Source organism: Colius striatus, chromosome 10 (genome assembly GCF_028858725.1).
Source record: "Colius striatus isolate bColStr4 chromosome 10, bColStr4.1.hap1, whole genome shotgun sequence".
Classification (NCBI taxonomy): domain Eukaryota; kingdom Metazoa; phylum Chordata; class Aves; order Coliiformes; family Coliidae; genus Colius; species Colius striatus.
The window spans coordinates 30824035-30841780 of NC_084768.1; the positions used below are offsets into that span (position 1 = coordinate 30824035).

At 59.7% G+C, this 17746-nt stretch overlaps 1 protein-coding gene across 1 annotated transcript; it reads right to left on the reverse strand.

Moving 5' to 3' along the window:
* Positions 1-948: 948 nt before the first annotated feature.
* On the reverse strand, positions 949-4572 carry LOC133626228 (Krueppel-like factor 2). Its single transcript, XM_062003801.1, has 3 exons — positions 4386-4572; positions 3171-4143; positions 949-2350 (listed from the first exon to the last, which is right to left on the reverse strand). The coding sequence occupies exons 1-3, from the start codon at positions 4476-4478 to the stop codon at positions 2175-2177; spliced, it is 1242 nt and encodes a 413-aa protein (XP_061859785.1). The 5' UTR covers positions 4479-4572; the 3' UTR covers positions 949-2174.
* Positions 4573-17746: the final 13174 nt, after the last annotated feature.

Consider the following 17746-nt stretch of genomic DNA (forward strand, 5'->3'; position numbering starts at 1 on the left):
CCCTCAAGAGAGCAGCAGCCCTGCTCTTCCCTTCCCACTGTTAGCTCTTCACAGTTGCAAGTAGGAAACAGGGAAGGAGCAGGATCAGCCCTGCCCAGCCCACATTGGCAGCACATCCCATTTCCTATTGCAGGCCAAAGAGCCCTAAGGCCACCCTAAGGCCTCCCCCAGCCAGCCCTGGCCAGCCACAGGGGTTGTAGCAGTGAGCACGGGAGGAGGAAGCCACCACCACCCTTGGGCCAGGGCACCTCACAGCTTCTACAGCAAACTCCCTGCGCTGCCAGCATGGTGTCAGGTCTGGACAAGCCCCTGCCTTCAGAGGGATGTGTGCATCACGGGTAATCAGCCGTGGGAGGGAGGGAGGGATGGAGCCAGACCTGCTTGCTGAGCTTGGAACCTGCCAGCACGCTTGTGCTGAGTCACCACCTATTAACGTAGGGAAACCTCAGCACCTGAACCCCAACAAGCTGCCAGGCCACCCCCGGGAGGACAGCAAGCACTGCACACAGGACCAAGCAGCTGCCACTGACCTCCCGGTTGTGACCACAGGGCCGGTGTCACACAGCTCCTGCTGCAGGGGACAGCGGGACAGGACTGCTCAGGAAGCAAAGATGGGAGTAGCGAGGCTCCTGGGAGGGTTTCGGGTGCCATTCCCCACGGGGATGACTCAGCGCAGGACCAGTCACGCCATCCCGGTGCCGCAATTGCCCCATCTGCAGATTAGGGAAACTGAGGCACGGGGAAGTGGGGTGACTCAAGAGCTGTTGCACAGGAGATGCTGCTCAGATGCCAAAGCTTGGGCGTTCCCCATTGATCCTCCACAGCTAACTTAAGCAGAAATGAACATCGATGTAAATATTTACTGACAAGCAAGCCCAGCCTCACCCTCACTCCTCTTCAGGACAAAAAAAAAAACTAACAAAGCTTTAAAGTAAACTCTCCTGGCTCTTTCATGTTTACATCTTGTTTATTTATTATACAGCAGATCACAATATTTCAACAGTTTGCATATAAAGAAAAGTAACATTTCAGAGTGCAAGAGACCTAACGTGCCCAAGCAGAGAAATGTTAATTAACAATATACACAGACAGGAACAGTGCACTTCCCAAAGCCGAGACTCATCTGTGTTCCCAGCTGGAAGAACAAAATATATTAAAAACCAGAAACATTATATATTACTGCTTTGTTTAATTTACAACTTGCTTTTGCAGAAGCTGCACATAAAGAGACTCATTTTGGTTTTGAGTTTTCTGTTTTTTCCATTAAAGTTTCAAGTATAGCAGAGACCTGGGCATTCATAGCTGGACTCGCTGTCCTTTACACACTAAAACTTAAAGCAGCATGGGGAAGGCAGCTGCAGCAGTACCTGGTGTCATCCTGAGGGGAAGAACAAGACAAATGAAAGTAGACAAGAGCCAGGAAAGCCATTTTAGGCTCCCAAGCCAAAAAAAAAAACAACTGTGGAAGTGGCCAGGACTGGACTGCCCAGTGGGAGGGGGATGTCTCAAGCTGGTGACAGGAGTGTCCCCTGCTCCCTCTGCAAGGTGACACTCTGCTGCCAACCCCTGCAAACCTTTATAGCCATGAGCCACAGTCACGTCCTACCCTCGCCCCATCCACTTTGGGCTTTTTGGGGCAGGAGGTATGTTCTGATGGCTACAACCAAGAGACCAGCAACCCACTTCCCAGCACCCTAAGCCATGCACCCAGTGGGCACGGGCCTCTGGCCGAAACCCCAACAGAGTCAGCCACCACAGGCTCTGGAAATAGGACTTGGGGGTAGAGGCCAGGGGTGGGATTGGGGGGAGAAGCTTAAGCTGATGCCAAAATACAAGCCAGGAGCTCTGATCCCTGCTGCATCAGCTGCTCTCCCTCCTCTCTCACCAGGTGCATGGCTGGTGGGGGGGTCCCTCCAGGCACAGGAAGCCAAGTGGTGGTGCCTGGGAAGGGACTGGAGACACATCCTGCAGCTTTGCTCCCCATCTATACCCCAAAGCAGCCCTTCCCCACCACTCAGCTGGGCCCAGCTCTCACAGCAGGGGCAGGAGGAGAAAACTAGTCATCAACTACAAGCAGAGAGGGCTGGGGAGCTGGGCTGCTCCCCAGTGCCATCCCCAGCCCGACGCTATTTACACCGTGAGCTGGCACCGGGGACGTCAAGTCCAGCCATGGCTCACATGTGCCGCTTCATGTGGAGGGCGAGGTGGTCGGAGCGGGAGAAAGCCCGTTCGCAGAGGTGGCACTGGAAGGGCCGGTGCCCCGTGTGCTTGCGGTAGTGCCGGGTCAGCTCATCGGAGCGGGCGAATTTCCAGCCACAGCCTTCCCAGGTGCAGTGGTAGGGCTTCTCACCTGCAGAGGAGAGGGGGTGTCAGTGGGCTTAGAGGTCCCCATCGTCCCCCTACAACCTTCACCCCAATGCTCTCCTGCTCGGCACCCTCTTCTCAGGAGAGATCCTCACCCACCACTTAGGAGTACTCATCCACACCTCTGACTAACCCACCTTTCCTTTTATCCCGATCTTCCTGCTCTTCTCCATGTGCCTCACATGAGGATCATCCTCTGGTCACCTCTGCCTCATTACAGCACCCACCCCATGCGCCTTTGCCCTGCTCCAAACCATAGGTGCCCACCCATCCCAGCTCTGGGGCTGCACCACGTGCCTGGTCCCACCTATCTGAGGGAGGTCTCACCATACACCCCCAGTCCATGTCCCCCCCTCAGCTCACCTCCAGCCCAGCTGGGGAGCTTCTCCACGTCCCGCCCTACCAGGCACCCCAAGGCCAGGTCAGGTGTGGCCTCACTCTGTGCTTTGGTCCCTGCGCACGCCGCACCACGGGGGTCCCGCGGATCACTCCCGGGGGCCATTCCCATTCGCGCATGCTGCCCTGCACCTAGGACCCCTCCATGCAGCCCCGTGCCGGCTGCGGGGTCTTCTCTAGTTGCTCCCACCCGGCCCCACCACAGTGACCTCCTCCGTGCACTCGGGGACTGACCGCGGGGCTCTTTTCCGTGCGCCTCCGGTGCCACCTTCCCCGGCACTGCTCCGCACCGCCTGAAACCGCACCGGAGCGGGTTCACGGCTCTCCCTGCGCGCCCAGCTCCCCTCGACTGAGGCTTTTTTGCACATCCCCCGCCGCATCTCCTCGCCGCTCCCACGGCGCATCCTTACCTGTGTGGGTCCGCATGTGAGCCTTGAGGTGGGAGCTTTTGGTGTAGGTCTTGCCGCAACCCGGGTATTCACAGTTGTGCGTGGCCGTCCGCTTGCGCGCCCACGAACGGCGGCCGCGTTTGGGCTTGCAGTCCTCGGGGGGAGCCCCGGCCGGGAAATACTCCAGCACTGGGGAGTTGGGCGGCGTGACCAGCAGCCCGGGCAGCCCCGCTGGGCCCGGCCCCGGCCCCTTGAGGGGCTCCCTAAAAACACTGAAGTGTCCATGAAACTGCGGTGGCGGCGGCTGGGGAGCGAAGTGGGGCGCGTAGCGGTGCGGGGCCACGGCGTAGTGAGGCGGCAGGTCGGCCAGGAGGTGGGGGTCGGCGCCGGGCAGCGGCTCCTCGGGGGGCCCCAGGCGGCCGTGGGCGAAGCCCGGGTAGGGCAGCGGTGGCCCCGGCACCGGTCCCGGCCCCGTCGCCACGCGTGGCTTGTGCTCGCCGCCGCCGGGCCCCAGGTAGTCGGCGGCGGGGGGCAGCCCCAGCATGCAGGCGCGCTCCTCCGGCTGCTCCTTTTTGATGCGGGGCCCGAAGGGCTGCGCGGGGTCCAGGGGCAGCGGGCGGGCCAGGGACGGGTGCAGAGGCGGGTGGTGATGGGGGTGGGAGTGGTGAGGGCCGCCGGGCACCCGCAGCTCCGTGTACTCCCTCCGTTGCAGATCGCAGTGGCCGGGCAGGTCCGGAGTGAGTAGCTCGGCTACGTAGCTGTGGCTCTGGCCCTCGGGATAAGGCGCCGGGAACTTGCCCGGAGTGGGGTAGGAGCCGTCGCTGTCGTAAGTAGTGCCGCAGCTCTCGGGGGTCTCGGGCAGAGGGTAGTTGGGGCCGGGCGGCCCCTGCCCGCCGCTGCTGGTGTGCGCCAGGATGAAGTCCAAGTCCACGAACTTGCCCAAGTCGTCTTCCTCCCGCTTGACGGCGGCGCCGCCGTCCTGCTGCAGCATCCTCTGCGGGGAAAGAGGGGCGTTAGGACCGACGGGGCAACGGCTGCGGCGGCTCCCGCCGCTCGGGGCGGCGGCTCCCCCCGACTCGTCCGACGGGTTGGCACCGCTTCGGCTGCACCGCCCCCGGGCCGCCCTTCGCCGGCGGGAGGGGGCCGCCCCCACAAGCCCGCCTGAGCCCTTGTCCCAGGACGCTGTGTCCCGTACCCCCCCCCCTTGCCGCACCCACCCTTCTCCTCGGTACTTACGTGGAGCATATCGGCGGGCCGCTCCTCCAGCGGCAACAAGTTGGCGAAAGTCGAGATGGAGGGCAGCGTGCTGTCGTCCACGGCCGCCGCCATGGCTGGCGGTGCGGTGGGGCGCGGGTGCCGCGGCCGGGCGCGCTGGGGCGGGGGGGTGCGCGGAGCCCGGCACCGCTCCGCTCCCCGCGGCGGCCGCAGCGCTGCTCTGCGCCGCCCCGCGCCCCTAAGCTGTTAACGGCATGCCTGCGCCCCCATTGGCCCGCCCGCCCTTGATATTCGCCGCCGCCGCCCGCCATTGGCTGCGCCGCCGCCCCAGCCACGCCCCTCCCCTCGCGGGCCGCCCCGGCGGGCGGGGGTCGGCGCTGCCCCCTCCGCGGCTGCGGTGCGAGGTGCGGACCCGCGCCCGCCGCTGCCTGCCCCCGCGCCGGGAGAAGGGGCGAGGCTGCCGGATCCCAAAGCTCAGGGTCTCCTGGTTTTCCCCGCGATGACAAGTGGGGCAGAGACGGCCCGACCGACAGTTTGCCCCCGCGCCGTGAATGGGGAGGGGGGGCTGTAGGTCGCAGGGCTGGGGACCTTTGGCTTCGTGTCCCGACTGGGGCTGGGGCGATGGCCGTGGCACACGCCAGCGCGTGTAGGGGTGAGCGAGGGTGTGACGGGGAAATCTGGTGTAGGGTTATGGGTTACAGCTGAGAGCCCACCGGCCGGTGAGCTGGCCTCAGCGCTCGCCGTGGGGGCTGCAGTGGGTGCTTGTGCCAGCCGGGGAGCTGGGCCCAGGTGGCTGAGCCGTAATTCCACCACACCAGTAGCTTAATGTGACTGCGTTCGTGCCCCGTGCCGGTGCTGTCAGTGAGGCAATCAGGAGCCCAGAGCACACCAGCTCCCATCTGGCCGCACGCAGGGTGCGTGTGTGAGCTCAGATAACAGCCGGTCAGACCCTGCTGGGGGGCTGGCACCCTGCCTGCACCATCTCATCTTGTCCCACAGCCCCCACGGGACGTTTGTCTGCCCTGTCTGGGGACCGCTCTGCCGTGGGGGGCACAGGCTGGTTGGCCAACCCTATGTGCCCCTTAGAGTCCTTGAGACAATGCTGTGCCTCTGAAGACTTCCCACAGTGGGGGACATGAGGGTACCGAGATGTCCCACTTCGCAGAAGACATCCAGGTACCCCACTCTCTGCTGGGGAATTGGGACATGTCCCAGCGTGGGGTGCTGGACAGGCCTCCCCAGGAGCTGTCTGGTGCCCTGTCCATCTCAGAGTAAGACCTTCTCCCCTTGGCCCCCATCCAGCCAGTACTAGGAATGGCCCTACTACTGTTGAGTTTGTCAAGAAGCAATGTCCCTTATCTCCTGGAAGCCTGTCTCCCTGCTTTCTGGGGCTTTCCATCCCCAGATACCTTTCTAAGAACTGGGGCTGCTGCCTGTAGTGTTGAGAAGCAAGGAGTCAATTTAAAAAAAAACAAATATAAACACCAAAGGTGAGGTGCACACACACACACAGACACACACACCACACACACACGCTTCTGGATCCAAAGCTACTCTACCAGTTGCTTTCATCACCGCGTTTTAATTATAAGGGTGGAGCATTGCAATAAATTGTTTCAGTAATCCAGTGGAACAACAACGATTCAAATCTTCCCCCTTTTACCAGGAATCCCTGCCCTGGTTTCCAGAGCACACACCGGGTTGCTGCCTGGGCCCCGCGTGCCTGGCTGATGGTAAGGGAGAGAGTTGACGAATGCCATCCAGCGGGTCAGATCACACGGGCTGCAAAGTCCTTTCTTTGGAAAAAAGTCACCCCCAAAGTGGCAAAGGACCACGTGGACATCACTCAAAATCCCTTTTAGCCTGGCCCCCAGAGTGGCTTAAGTCATCAGTTAATCCCATTAGTTGTTTCTTAGCCAAATAATAATTAATAGCAAGGCAGTTCCTGCTCCAAACTTGTATAAATAAGTGAGAGCAGATGCCACAGAACACAAACACTTTTTCTACTTGGTTTTTCCCCTTTTCCAGACAATTTTGGCGCCTGCACCCGTGCAGTGCTGGCTCATTTTAAGAGGGGTGTCACCTTGAGATCAGGTTCATTTTTACAGCCAATATTTCTTGCAGATGTGGGATATTCCCCAGGAAACTCTCACTACCAATGCTACAGTGGGAGGGTTGGCTTGGAGGGGAGCGGCACCACGCCAGGCACTGCACCAGCACAAGCACTGCCAGTGCTGCCCATGCAGGGAGATGGGGAGGGCAGCACGGGAGGGATCTGCCCGCTGTGAGCCCTGGGGGTCCCTGCCACAGCCCTGCCAGTCCCTCAGCCACAGAGCCACCTCTGAGCCGAGACAGAAGCGAGCAGGAGCAGCTGGTGGGTACGCAGCCCGCTGTTGACAGAAGCTCGTTTAGGAAAAGTGGATTATCTCCTGCACCACTCCAGCAGGCTGTACAGTGGCTGACATCCCAGGAAAGCCAGCAGCGAGCTGACAGGAGGGTGGGAAGGAATGCCTGCCCAGGCGATGGCCAGAGAGGAAAGGGTTAATGGTTATCCCTGCTCTTGACACATCTGGCTGCAGAAAAGCTGTGCCATGCCCAGCGTGGTGTGCTGGAGGTGGCTTCCTCAAGGAGAGAGCATCGTCAGCCGTGTCAACACTGCCACGGCCACACAGTGCCCATGGCAGCACTCAGCACACGTGGGGCAGGCAGGAGGGTGATGCCTCATGGCACTGCTGGGGATGGCATTGGTACCTGGATTGCCTGGTGGGGCCCCCAGGAGACCCAGAAGAGTCCCCTATCCCACAACACACCAAGGACTGAAAAACACCTGCACTGTGTCCCCTGTGATGCTCCGTCAGCAGGAGCTGGGGTCTTGAGTGAACCTGGAGACTCTCCTTTGGGGCATCTCGAATGTCCCCTCTCCAATGCGAGCCACAGAGTCCTTCCAACACCTTTCACAGCATCAGAGACCAGAGAGCTTCTGCTTTAGTGGGAGGTGAAACCCAAGCCCCCAAAACCCTGCAGGAGACTCCATGGGGGCAGGCGCCTCGGGGACACCCACGCAGCGGGACAGCCACGCAGCAGGACACCCCTGGCTGCTGTGACACTCCAGAGTTACATCCCTGAGAGCAGAAAGTGGCTCTGGCTGGCTTTTACTCTCTGTCTTCCCTCCTGTGTGGGACTGGCCTGCCTGGAGAAGGGTCTGGGAGCCCCCAGACCTGCTTACACCTTCCCAAAACCCCTTTCCCCTACTGCAAAGAAAAGAGGAACTGAAAATGAAATTAAAGCATAATTCAATCCAGAGTGGGTCCAGAGTAAAGTCATCTGCTCTTATCGTGTGCTGGCAGGCTCTTCCCGCTCTGCAACAAACACAATGTTATCAGGGCACAGAGGGCAGATTCGTTTGCACCGGCGGAGCGAGCTGCTGTGTCCGCCCTGCCTGCCCCAGGCCTGGGGAGCACCGGGATGCACGGCCAAGGATCGGGGCTGTGGGGCTTCGGGGACAGCGGCTGAACCCTGACAGCACTGTTGGGGAACCTGGCCCAGGGACGGGGTGCTCTGGATCGGGCACACATCCAGGCTGCCCACACAGCTCTCCAGCAGGGCAGATGGGTCAGGTCCAGGCTTGGGGGTGATGTCTTTGCCTATGGGAACGTACGTGGCCCCATCTCCCACAGGTGCTGCCCGGCTGTGGGCCCAGGGAGGCTGCTGAGCCGGCAGAGCTGGGCACCCCGAGCCCTGGCGCGGTGGCACAGCAGCACCACGACACCCCCAGACCCCACTGCACTGCTTGGAGCGCATCCTGCTTTGATCTCTGCCTGCTGCCTGGCTGTGCCCTGGCCACTGTGGGGCCAGCACAGCCCTCTCCGTCCCTCTTTATATACCCCTGTTATTTTTAACTCTGCCTACGCAAATCCCGAATCCGGAATGAGCAGCGGCCGGGGGCCAAGGGGAAATGGACATGGTGCAAATTTCCTGCCCTTTTTACCTCTCTTCCTCTATAACATACAGCAACGTTTTTCCTCCACTGCTTAACTTTCACTGGTACAGGAAAGCTGAAAGCACCGGGCCCTGCACAGATCCACTGGGTCCAGCATCACGATGGACGGGGTATGCCCCTGCTCGGGGGAGACATCGCACCCGGCGTGATGCCAAGAGCTGTCCCAACCCGTGATGCAGGCCACAGCCTCCACCAGCACTGCAGCCTGCTCCAGGCCACCTGCCAGCCCTCGCAGCAGCGGCCTCACGTGCGCTCACGTGCCAGCCCAGGGCCGCATCCTGCCCCTGGCCCGGCGAGTTCCCCCGGCCCTAGCCACAGCACCTGAGCCTGGAGCATGGCCATGGGAGCCGTTTGCTTTGGCTGGAGAAGACCTGTGCCACTGGAGCAGCTTCAGGAGCAAAAGGAGGAAATGCTGCTTTCTGTTCCCTCGTGAGCAACAGGGAAGGCTGAGAGGAGCACAGGAGATTTTTCCCAAAGTCTCTGGTTTAATCTTTAAAAGAACCCTCATCAATCTGTAGTGCCAGCAGGCTGCACAGAGAGTATCATAGTGGGCATCATGGTATGGCTGCACAGCACAGGGGACGCCCACACTACAGCCCTTCTCCTGCGTGTTGGGGATTAATGGCTTTACGTTATGTACGAGCAATTGGACCGCAAACATTTCGAATAATCCAGGTAAAAACCTCTGCCACTCTTTCCCAAGCAGCCTCCATCCCTCATCCCCAGTGATACTCACCGGTAGTCAGCCTCCAATGAACCTGCACTCTCAGACGGTGGGGATAAACCTCCCTTGCCCGCTCACAGAGGCAGGGAAAGTGCAGGTGCTGAGCCCAGCACTGATCAGCCCCATTCCACGCAGGTCCACGCTGTTTCCCAGCCCACAGGAAGCCCAACTGGCCCTGGAGGCTGGGCAACTGTGTGGCCATTGCATGTGGACACTGCCAGCCTGTCAGGAGAACCACTTTCTAATGGAAACCATGGCGTGGGGCTGAGAGTGCCATGAGTCACTGGCACTCATGGGGACACTGCCCTAGTGTAAGGCATCAGGAGACAGCAGTACACGCAGGTAGGTGGGGAGCCATCCTGCTCTGTTTCCTAGGACATCTGATTTTGTTACTCATCCCATGCAGCTATCTGCCTGCAGCCAGCTGCCCGCTGCAAATCACGCACCACGCAGCATCGCACACGACAGCCGCTGTGCCGCCGTCCTGCAGCCCCGGGACACACTGCACCGGGGCCACCCACTCCAGCACGGGACACTGGCCATGGCATGTGGCAGCTAGGCACACACAGAAGCCACAGTGCAGTTCCACACACAGACCAGGAAAGTGCATCCTCCCACGTGCAACACGGCTGAGGTGGCGGCCGTCCCGCATCGGGAGCAAAAACCCCTTTGCACCGGCATTACATAAAGCTGCTTGGTTCTGCTCCAGGAAGTGGCATTTAATTACCCAGCCTCTCTGGTAGTAAATAGGTTTGCAACACATGACAAAAGGCTGTGTTTCTGGTTTTTTTCTTCCCCAACCAACCCTGCTCATGCACTGCCCAGTGAGCTCATCCCCTGGGAGTACCGGCTCCAAAATAGATTCGCTCCCTTGTTGGAAATAGTCAAATGGGAATCCAAGCTGACTGAGCCCAAGCCCAATTCCTCCCTTTGTTCTGGGGCTCTGGCAGTGAAGGGGTTCAGAGTGGGGCGACAGGAACTTGCCTTCTCTTTAATTGACCTCCGATGATGAAACAATCAACCAAACAATTTAGAAATGTGCATCCAGTGAGATCATTGGGAAAACGTCTCCGGGAAGGAGCCTGGGGAAAGGAAGGTAATCCACCTGCTCCAGCCACCTCAGCAGGCCTCACTGTGTGGCATGGCATGGCATGGCATGGCATGGCACAGCATGGCTGCTCAGCCTGTCTTGAGCCACTTTGCTCTAGCTCCACGCCAGCAGCCACCTTGCCAGGGCCAACATCAGGGAAAGGGACAGTGGGACCTTCTCCAGCAGGGTGAGCTGAGCTGGGACAGAGGTTAAATGGTATTGCTTCCCATCCCCATGGTGCCAGTGACACTGACATGGTCACAGTGTCACCAAGCCCATCTCGGCTAGCTCCCAGTCCTAAAGACAGGGGAGTGGCTGGAGCCACCTGATCCCATGGGACACCCATTCTCCTCATTTCCAGCCCTAACCCATCCTTAGCTGCCGGGTGCCTATTTATCCCTCGCCAGCACCGAGCAGCAGCTCTGCCCATCTCCATCCCCAGCCGCAGTGCAAGTGCTTCCGCCCTGATGGGCATTTCTAGGACAGGACCTGCTATTCCAGGGCTCCGTGGAGGGAAAACCCTCCCATGCCCATGAGGGCTGCCTCCCTGGGGATTTCCATTCCTGGCACCCTTTCCCCAGCTTCTCGCAGCCCGGCGGGAGGGCAGCCACCCGGGAAGGGCTGGCACGGCTCCCTGGCCCCGGCTGTGCCGACAGGGCTGCCCCGGCTTCCCCAGCCCGGGCAAGAGCAGGCTCCAGCTTGGCATGCAGCAGGGGCTAATTTTGGCCCAAAGGGTTTCCCTTCAGCAGACTCTACCACCAACGTGGTTTTTAAGACAATCTTAGCCGGAGTCTTCCTTCCTCGGCTGCCAGCGACCCGGAGCCGGGCTGGTGTGTTGGTGTTGTATGTGTATGTGTGTGTGTGTTTATCTCCAAACCGCAACAAATATTTCATATTCGTTTTCTTTCTTTCCCTTTTCTATTTCTCCCCCCCCCCCCTTCCCTCCAAGCTCTTGGCTGTGGTATTTAAATAGTAGGTGTGGTCCCGGCGCTGCGTGCCAAAACCAACACCAGCTCCAGAGCAGATAACCCTGCGAGCAAACGCAGCAGCGAAACCACGCCGAGCTGCCAGCAGAGCCGCGCCGGGCCGGGCAGCGCTGCCGGGGACGGCCACGGCACGGCCCCGCGGGCGGGCGGGCACGGCCGCCACGTGGCTCCCTGGCCCCCCGCACGACAGCTCGGGCACGGAGGGGACAGGGAGGAGGCGGCGGAGGCGGTGTGTCTGGCTGCAGGGACACGCACTCGCCGCTCGCTCACTTGAGAGCTGTTTGGGATGCACTTGGATAGTCTTTGGTTTTGTTTGTTTTAACTGAGCCAAAACATTTTTCTCCCAAACAAGTAAAGTGTGAGTAAGTGAGAGGAGGAGTCCCTCCAGTGCTTTAAGAGCAGCTCGCAAAGAAACTTTCTTACGCCCTGAAAAATAGTGAACGTCATCTATTTCAGCATGAGTCACTCGGAGAGAGGCGGCTGCTTCACCTTCCCGGGCGGTGCTGGTGGAAGCACTGGGGATGGTGAGGACAGCAGGGATGGAGGGCACCTCTGGGTGCTCTTGATCCAAGGATGGACAGAGACAAATCTGGGTAGGCAGGAGAGCGATGAGGAAAGAACACTGCAGACCCAGAGCCTGAATCCTGCCCTCTCTTTTGCTGGGGCTGCAGCCGTTTCTGGGGACGGAGAGGGATTGCTTGGCAGCATCCATCAAGCATCCGTTACAGCATAATCCCCAGGAAGGTCACAAGCTCATCTTCAGGTGAATGTGCACACAAGTGCTAGCTGAGTGGGAGCCACAGCACGCCAGCTCCTGCAGAGCCTGTGCCTGGCTGCTGGTGTCCCCCAGGGCAGCACCCACTTCCAAAAAGATGGAGAAAGATTCTTATCTCAGCTTTTATGATTCTTGTGTGTGTGTGGCAGGTTCCTTGGAGAGGAGATTCTTGCAAGGTTTTGCTCCCAAGAGGACCTGGTTGCCATTTGCAAGCAGTGGGATAGTGGAACAGTGCCCAGGGGGAGGGATTAGGGGGAAGCCTGAGCTTTCCCAGCCCCAGGAAGCACACCCTGCTTTCCTCCTCACTCCCTGGGTGGCCTTGGTGTGGCAACCCTGGTTTCCTCTTCCCTCAAGCCCTTCCGAAAGCAAAAAGATGGGGTACTGTCATCCCACAACCATAGCCCCAAAGCAGAGACCACCACCGTGGGTCAAAGAGGGTCCCTGGAACCTCCAGCTGCTGCAAGTGATGCCAGGAGGTGGGGATGCTCCTCTCCACCTGCTCCAGGGCACAGGGCTGGATGCCCAGAGGATGCCTGGCGATGTATCCCCTGGTTGGGCAGTGCCTGAGGACAGGCTACAGGTTGCCTGTCCCTGAGCTGACCGAGCTAGCGGCAGGAGCAGCCAGCACACCCCTCCCTGCCCCCCGGTGCCGCGGTGGCTGTGGCGCTGGAGCAGAGCCGGCCAGACATGCACAAGGTGCAGAGCGGGGCCGGGATCCACCCAGCCTCTGGCAGAGTAGGAGGGTCCTTGGCAGGTGAACCGGCTCCCTGCCCAACCTCCATGTGTGTTTGGGCTACACAAACAGCCCTGAGCCCAAACCCAACCTGTAGCAGCCTCCATTTGTCCTCGGCTCCCTCTTCCCCGCCTCAGTCCCGCTCTGCCTCCCACGTGCCGGCTCAGGGCCCGGTGTGGCCGCCGTGTCCCGTGGCTCCCCAGGCACCGCTCGGCCCCGCTGGCGTGTGTCCCAAAGCAGAGAGGAAAATAAGGTTCGGATGTCACCTCCCCAGTCAGGAGAGGAAAAATCTTTCCAACAAAACAGGCTTTTGATTCCTCCCCAAGCACGGGCAGCGTTGGAGCTCCCGGCCCCGTGCGTTCCCGGGCAAACAGGGAATTTTCCACCTACATCAAAGCGGTTTTGCAGGGACAGACACAGAGGCCGTGCCCTGCACACCTGTCTCCTTGTTTTGGAAAGTGATGGTAACTGTGAGGCACTGCGCAGGACCATGAGGTCTCCTGCTCCCCATCGTGCCAGTTCAGTCCCTCCTGGCAGGACCATGAGGTCCCCTGCTCCCCACTGTGCCAGTTCAGTCCCTCCTGGCAGGACCATGAGGTCCCCTGCTCCCCATCGTGACAGTGCAGTCCCTCCTGGCAGGACCATGAGGGCTCCTGCTCCCCATCGTGACAGTGCAGTCCCTCCTGGCAGGACCATGAGGGCTCCTGCTCCCCATCGTGACAGTTCAGTCCCCCCTGCCTCCCCAGGCACCCTATGAACTGTCGGGTGCAAGGGATATGGGGGGGACTTTCCCAAGGCCCTAAAGACATCTGCCCTCCCAGAGATGTGGGATGAATGAGGCCTGGCTGAACTCGTGGCATATGTGAGGACAGGGAGGCTGCTGGAAGGGGGCAATCCAGGGTATGGCTGAGCAAATGCCACGGGGTACAGAGAGCCATGGGGGTGGAGAGGTGATCTCTAGAGTTTTAGAGCTGTAAGAGCAGCCTGGACTCACCACTGTCCCCTGATGCATGGCCCCACATCCCTTCTTTTGCTCTGGGGCTGGAGCTGCTGGGGGGCAGGGGGAGTTTGACTGGCGCTGCACTGAGGCTCTGTGGGACAGTGGAACTCTCCATGAAGCTGGAGGGTTCTGCAGGGCTGTCTTTTCAGCAGCCCTAAGGCAAGGGGCAAAGGACCATGCAGAGGGGGAGCCCAGCCCCTCGTACCAGGCACTTTCCACACCAAGTCCTTTGTGGACCCTGCCCCACAGGCTTAGAGCCCAGAGGTGGGGTAAGGAGCCATGGGACTGTGGGCAGCTCCCCACCACCACCCTGCCCGAGGGAAGGCACAGGGCAGCTTAGGGGACAGGCATGTGGTGGGGATGTGAGGTGGCACAAGGTGCCCTGGGGTCAGTAGAGCAGCACTGGGATGGTGCTGGGAGGAGGAAAGCCTTCTTCAGTGCCCCAGGGGATTAGGGGCTGCCATATCCCAGTGAGACTGTGGTCCACCCTCCCTTTGAGTGTCTGGGTGAATTTAGTGAACTGGGATGTTCCTAAAGTGACTCAAATCCAGGTTTGACTCAGTGAGTCTACTCCAGCTCATCTGGTGCAAATGGGGCCATGAGGCTTGGAGGTTGCCAGGATTTGGGGGACACCAAATGTCCATGCCTGGCCACCTCCCTCAGACCATCTCTGCCCTGGGATCATCTCCCCCAGCCCTTCTGGGCGCAGATTTGGTGGATGCACCTCCCCATTAGCTCAATCTGATGCACTACAAAGCAGAAAGCAGATCAGCTCCAAGCCCTGAGGCGGGAGCCACCTGCCCTGGGGACACTAATGGCAGGCAGCAGGAGATGTGGGCAGCCTGGGCTGGCAGTGGGATGGATGGTGGAATTCCCAGAGGAATCTGCACTTCCCATAAAGGGGAGGGATCCGGGAAGGCATTGAAGTTTTGATGTCCCGCACCTGAGGCATCAATGGGACAATTATGGGGGCCACTCAAGCCTCCTGGGAACCTTTTTGTCTCCAGTCAGGTCTGCTTCCACCCGATGCTGATTTGAGAATTCTTCTCCCCTCCAAGTCCACAATTGCAGGGTTATTTGCATCTAAAATGAGAGCTGGGCCCTTCAGCAGCTTGTCTGCTCCTGATAGCGGGGGCCTGCTCCAGCACTAAACCTGCTAATGCAATCAGCAGGGCCCCGGAGGCTTCTGCATATCAAAGCTCCCTGGTTCTCTCTTATAGAAGCCTCCAGGTCACAAACCTCCCCTCCATCACCTTTCATCACTGCCAGGGTGGTTGTGCGCTGCTCCTGGGAGCCCCTGGCCATGGGGAAGCCCAAGGAGCGGGGATGGAGAAAGGCCACCAGCTCTCTCCAGGTGCCAGGATGGGCCAGTGCTGCACCCCTGCCTGCACCCCTCTCCAGCACCTCACTGCTCAGGTCTCCTTCCCTGTAGGGCTGTGTGGAGAAGCTTTGGTCCCCATGCAGGTCATGGAGGAATGTGGCTGTGGCCAGGCTGGGGAGGGGGGCTGTGGGGCCAGCGCTGGGCAGGAGCACCCACAAACACTGTGACTCACGTGTGGGGTTACTAACAACATCCGAAAGGAAACTGGCTGGGGCAGCCCTGGCCCACATTCCCTGCACCAGGGAGTGGCACAGTCCTCATCCCGCTGCCAGGCGTCTCTGGGGAAAGGGCCAGCAGCCATGTACCGGTAGGGAGACCTGCTTGTCACCCACCTAACGGGGTACCAGCCACTGGAGCCTGGCTGGGGGGATGGCCAGAACCCTGGGCTGGCTCTCCTGCGGCTGCTGTGTCCCCCATGGCGTACCCCCACGTCACCCAGCATCTCTTCCTCTTGGGAAAGTGCTTTCCTCCTTGCTCATTTCTCTCTGCATCCCCAGGGCCTCCCACAAAGCACCTTCCCTGGGTGTGGAGAGGACACTGTGGCACAGCCCAAGGTGGCATCGTGCTGCACCTGCACCCTGCACCTCAGAGATGGACCTGAGCCATCTCTGCGTCTGGTGACCTTATACCTCCTGCTCAGGAGGATCCTACCACCCTCCTGCATAATCCTTGCTGGAGGCAGGTGCTGCAGACCAGGCCTTGACTGGATGGGCTCCTGGCTACAGCTTTCCTAGTGCCCGGTGTCCCAGGTGGGAGGAGAGGTGGCAGAGTGTTCCTGGAGGGACATGAGGACACCAAGGCAGTGGCACAGACGTGCTGGCTGCACCAGCCAGCCAGGGTGCTCCTGGCCAGCACTGGCCTCTCCTGGCAAACACAGCTGCTGCCCCATCCCTCTCCGTGCCCCGCCAGCGCCTGTTGCCATATGGTGCTGATGTGTACAGAGCTCCTGGGTATGCAGAGCGTGGCAGGAGCCCTTGCAGCAGGGGCTGCACAGCCTCGGGGGAACACAGCACCCCCAGACACCTCTACTGCTGCACTGAATGCACTGATGCTTTGCTGCTGATGCCCTGTGCTCCCAACAGCTAAAGATGGGATATATAAACCAGCACACAGAGCCAAGGACCCCAAAACCGGCACCTGGGAGGGACGTGGGGTGACAGCATGGGTGGCAGGAGGGAGCTGCAGGAGACACTGCCATCAGTGAGGGCTGGTTTCTGCAGGCAAGGCTGAGCAGTCAGACACCAGCTCTGCTGGGTGGTGGTGCTGAGGAGGTTACCTGCTGGTTTGCATTTTTAGGGGGTCTCCCTGCAGCCCTGCTCTATCCTGGGGGCTGGGTACAGCCAGGGGCACAGCTGAGGGATCAAAGAGGTGGGGGGAGAGGAGAAGCTCTTGAGTTGTGGGTCATTATCTGTTATTAACATCTGTAATCTCCCGGAGAGCAAACTGAGATTTACAGCCTGTTATTAGGCTGTTACTCAACCTGTTGTGCAACAGCTCAACTTAAAAAAAAAGAAGAATGTGATTAATAGCCCGCTAATAAGGGGGAAATCTCTCCTGTTTAATTCAAACAGCCTCTGCCTGGGCACTCCAGGAAGGTATAGCCCAGGTTCTCAGGTTGGCTACTGGTCTCCTGCTGGGATCCCCCAGGACCCTTCATGCCACAGGACACCAGCACTGGATGGGGGTCCTGGGTAGCAGTGGGTGCTGCTCTACCCGCAGACCTGGGTTCTGGGGTCCCAAAGGCATTGGGGTGCAATGACCACCTCCTCCCAGCACTGGCTGCACATGAAGGGGTTCCTGGCTCGTCCATGACCATCCCTTGTGGTCACCCTCTGGAAGAGGTGGAATCTCTGTGTCAGCTGTGGTTTTTATCCAAGCATCTTACCTTTTGTTTGACCGTGATTCACACCTGACTCACTTTGACCCCAAGCTTCCTGCCCTCCTGCCTTTCACTGCCCTTGATAGGGAGGGTGCCCTCTGCTTCTAGACATCCCTACCCCAGCTACAGCTTCACCTCTTGACTCTCACCTCCTTTTCCAGACATCCAAGCCAGTCCTGCCTGCAAACACCTTGCTGACCCCGAGACCACCACTCTGGGTGTGCTCCCTGGTTCCTGAACCCCTCTGCCCTTGGATCTTTGCCTTTCTGAGTTATCCCTTGGTAAGATGGGGAAAAGCAGGCAAGTGGCATGAGGCTGTTCCCTCCAAACCAAACCTCTGGACACTACTTACGCCCCACTTGGACCCCGAGGACCTGTCTCTAGTCCAGGAGAGGGTCATCAGCACAGTCAAAGGTGGAAGAGAAGATGCCAATGACCACCTTGTGCTTTGCAGCCTGGATTCACCCCTCATTCCACCAATGGCCTCACTCTGATGGCTTTGACCCGGTGACTGAGCACCGTGGTTAACTGGATTGCAGCCGGCCCCGTTCCTGCCCCTCCTGCCAGCCAGAGTCCTGCCCTCTCTCCTGGGATGCTCCAAGAAAGCCACCACCTGGGACCCACCTCTCTGCAGCCTTTCCCTCTCCCTGCAGCGTTAAATCCCTCACCTGCTTTCCCTCAGGCACAGAGGAAATTGCCAGCTCTGCCCTGAGTGGAGAGTGTGGGTGCTCAGGAGCTGCTGACACCTACTCCTATGGGGTCTCCTCAGTCCCTGGCTGAAGGCAGCACTGCCTGTAAATACCAATGCTCAAGG

Bases quoted from the DNA above. Each gene is read 5' to 3' on its own strand.
- LOC133626228 (XM_062003801.1), bottom strand. From the start codon at position 4,478: ATGGCGGCGGCCGTGGACGACAGCACGCTGCCCTCCATCTCGACTTTC. The intron at 4,144-4,385 runs GTAAGTACCGAG...CTTTCCCCGCAG, and splicing joins GGCCCGCCGATATGCTCCAC to AGGATGCTGCAGCAGGACGG. The intron at 2,351-3,170 runs GTAAGGATGCGC...TCTCCTCTGCAG, and splicing joins TCACATGCGGACCCACACAG to GTGAGAAGCCCTACCACTGC.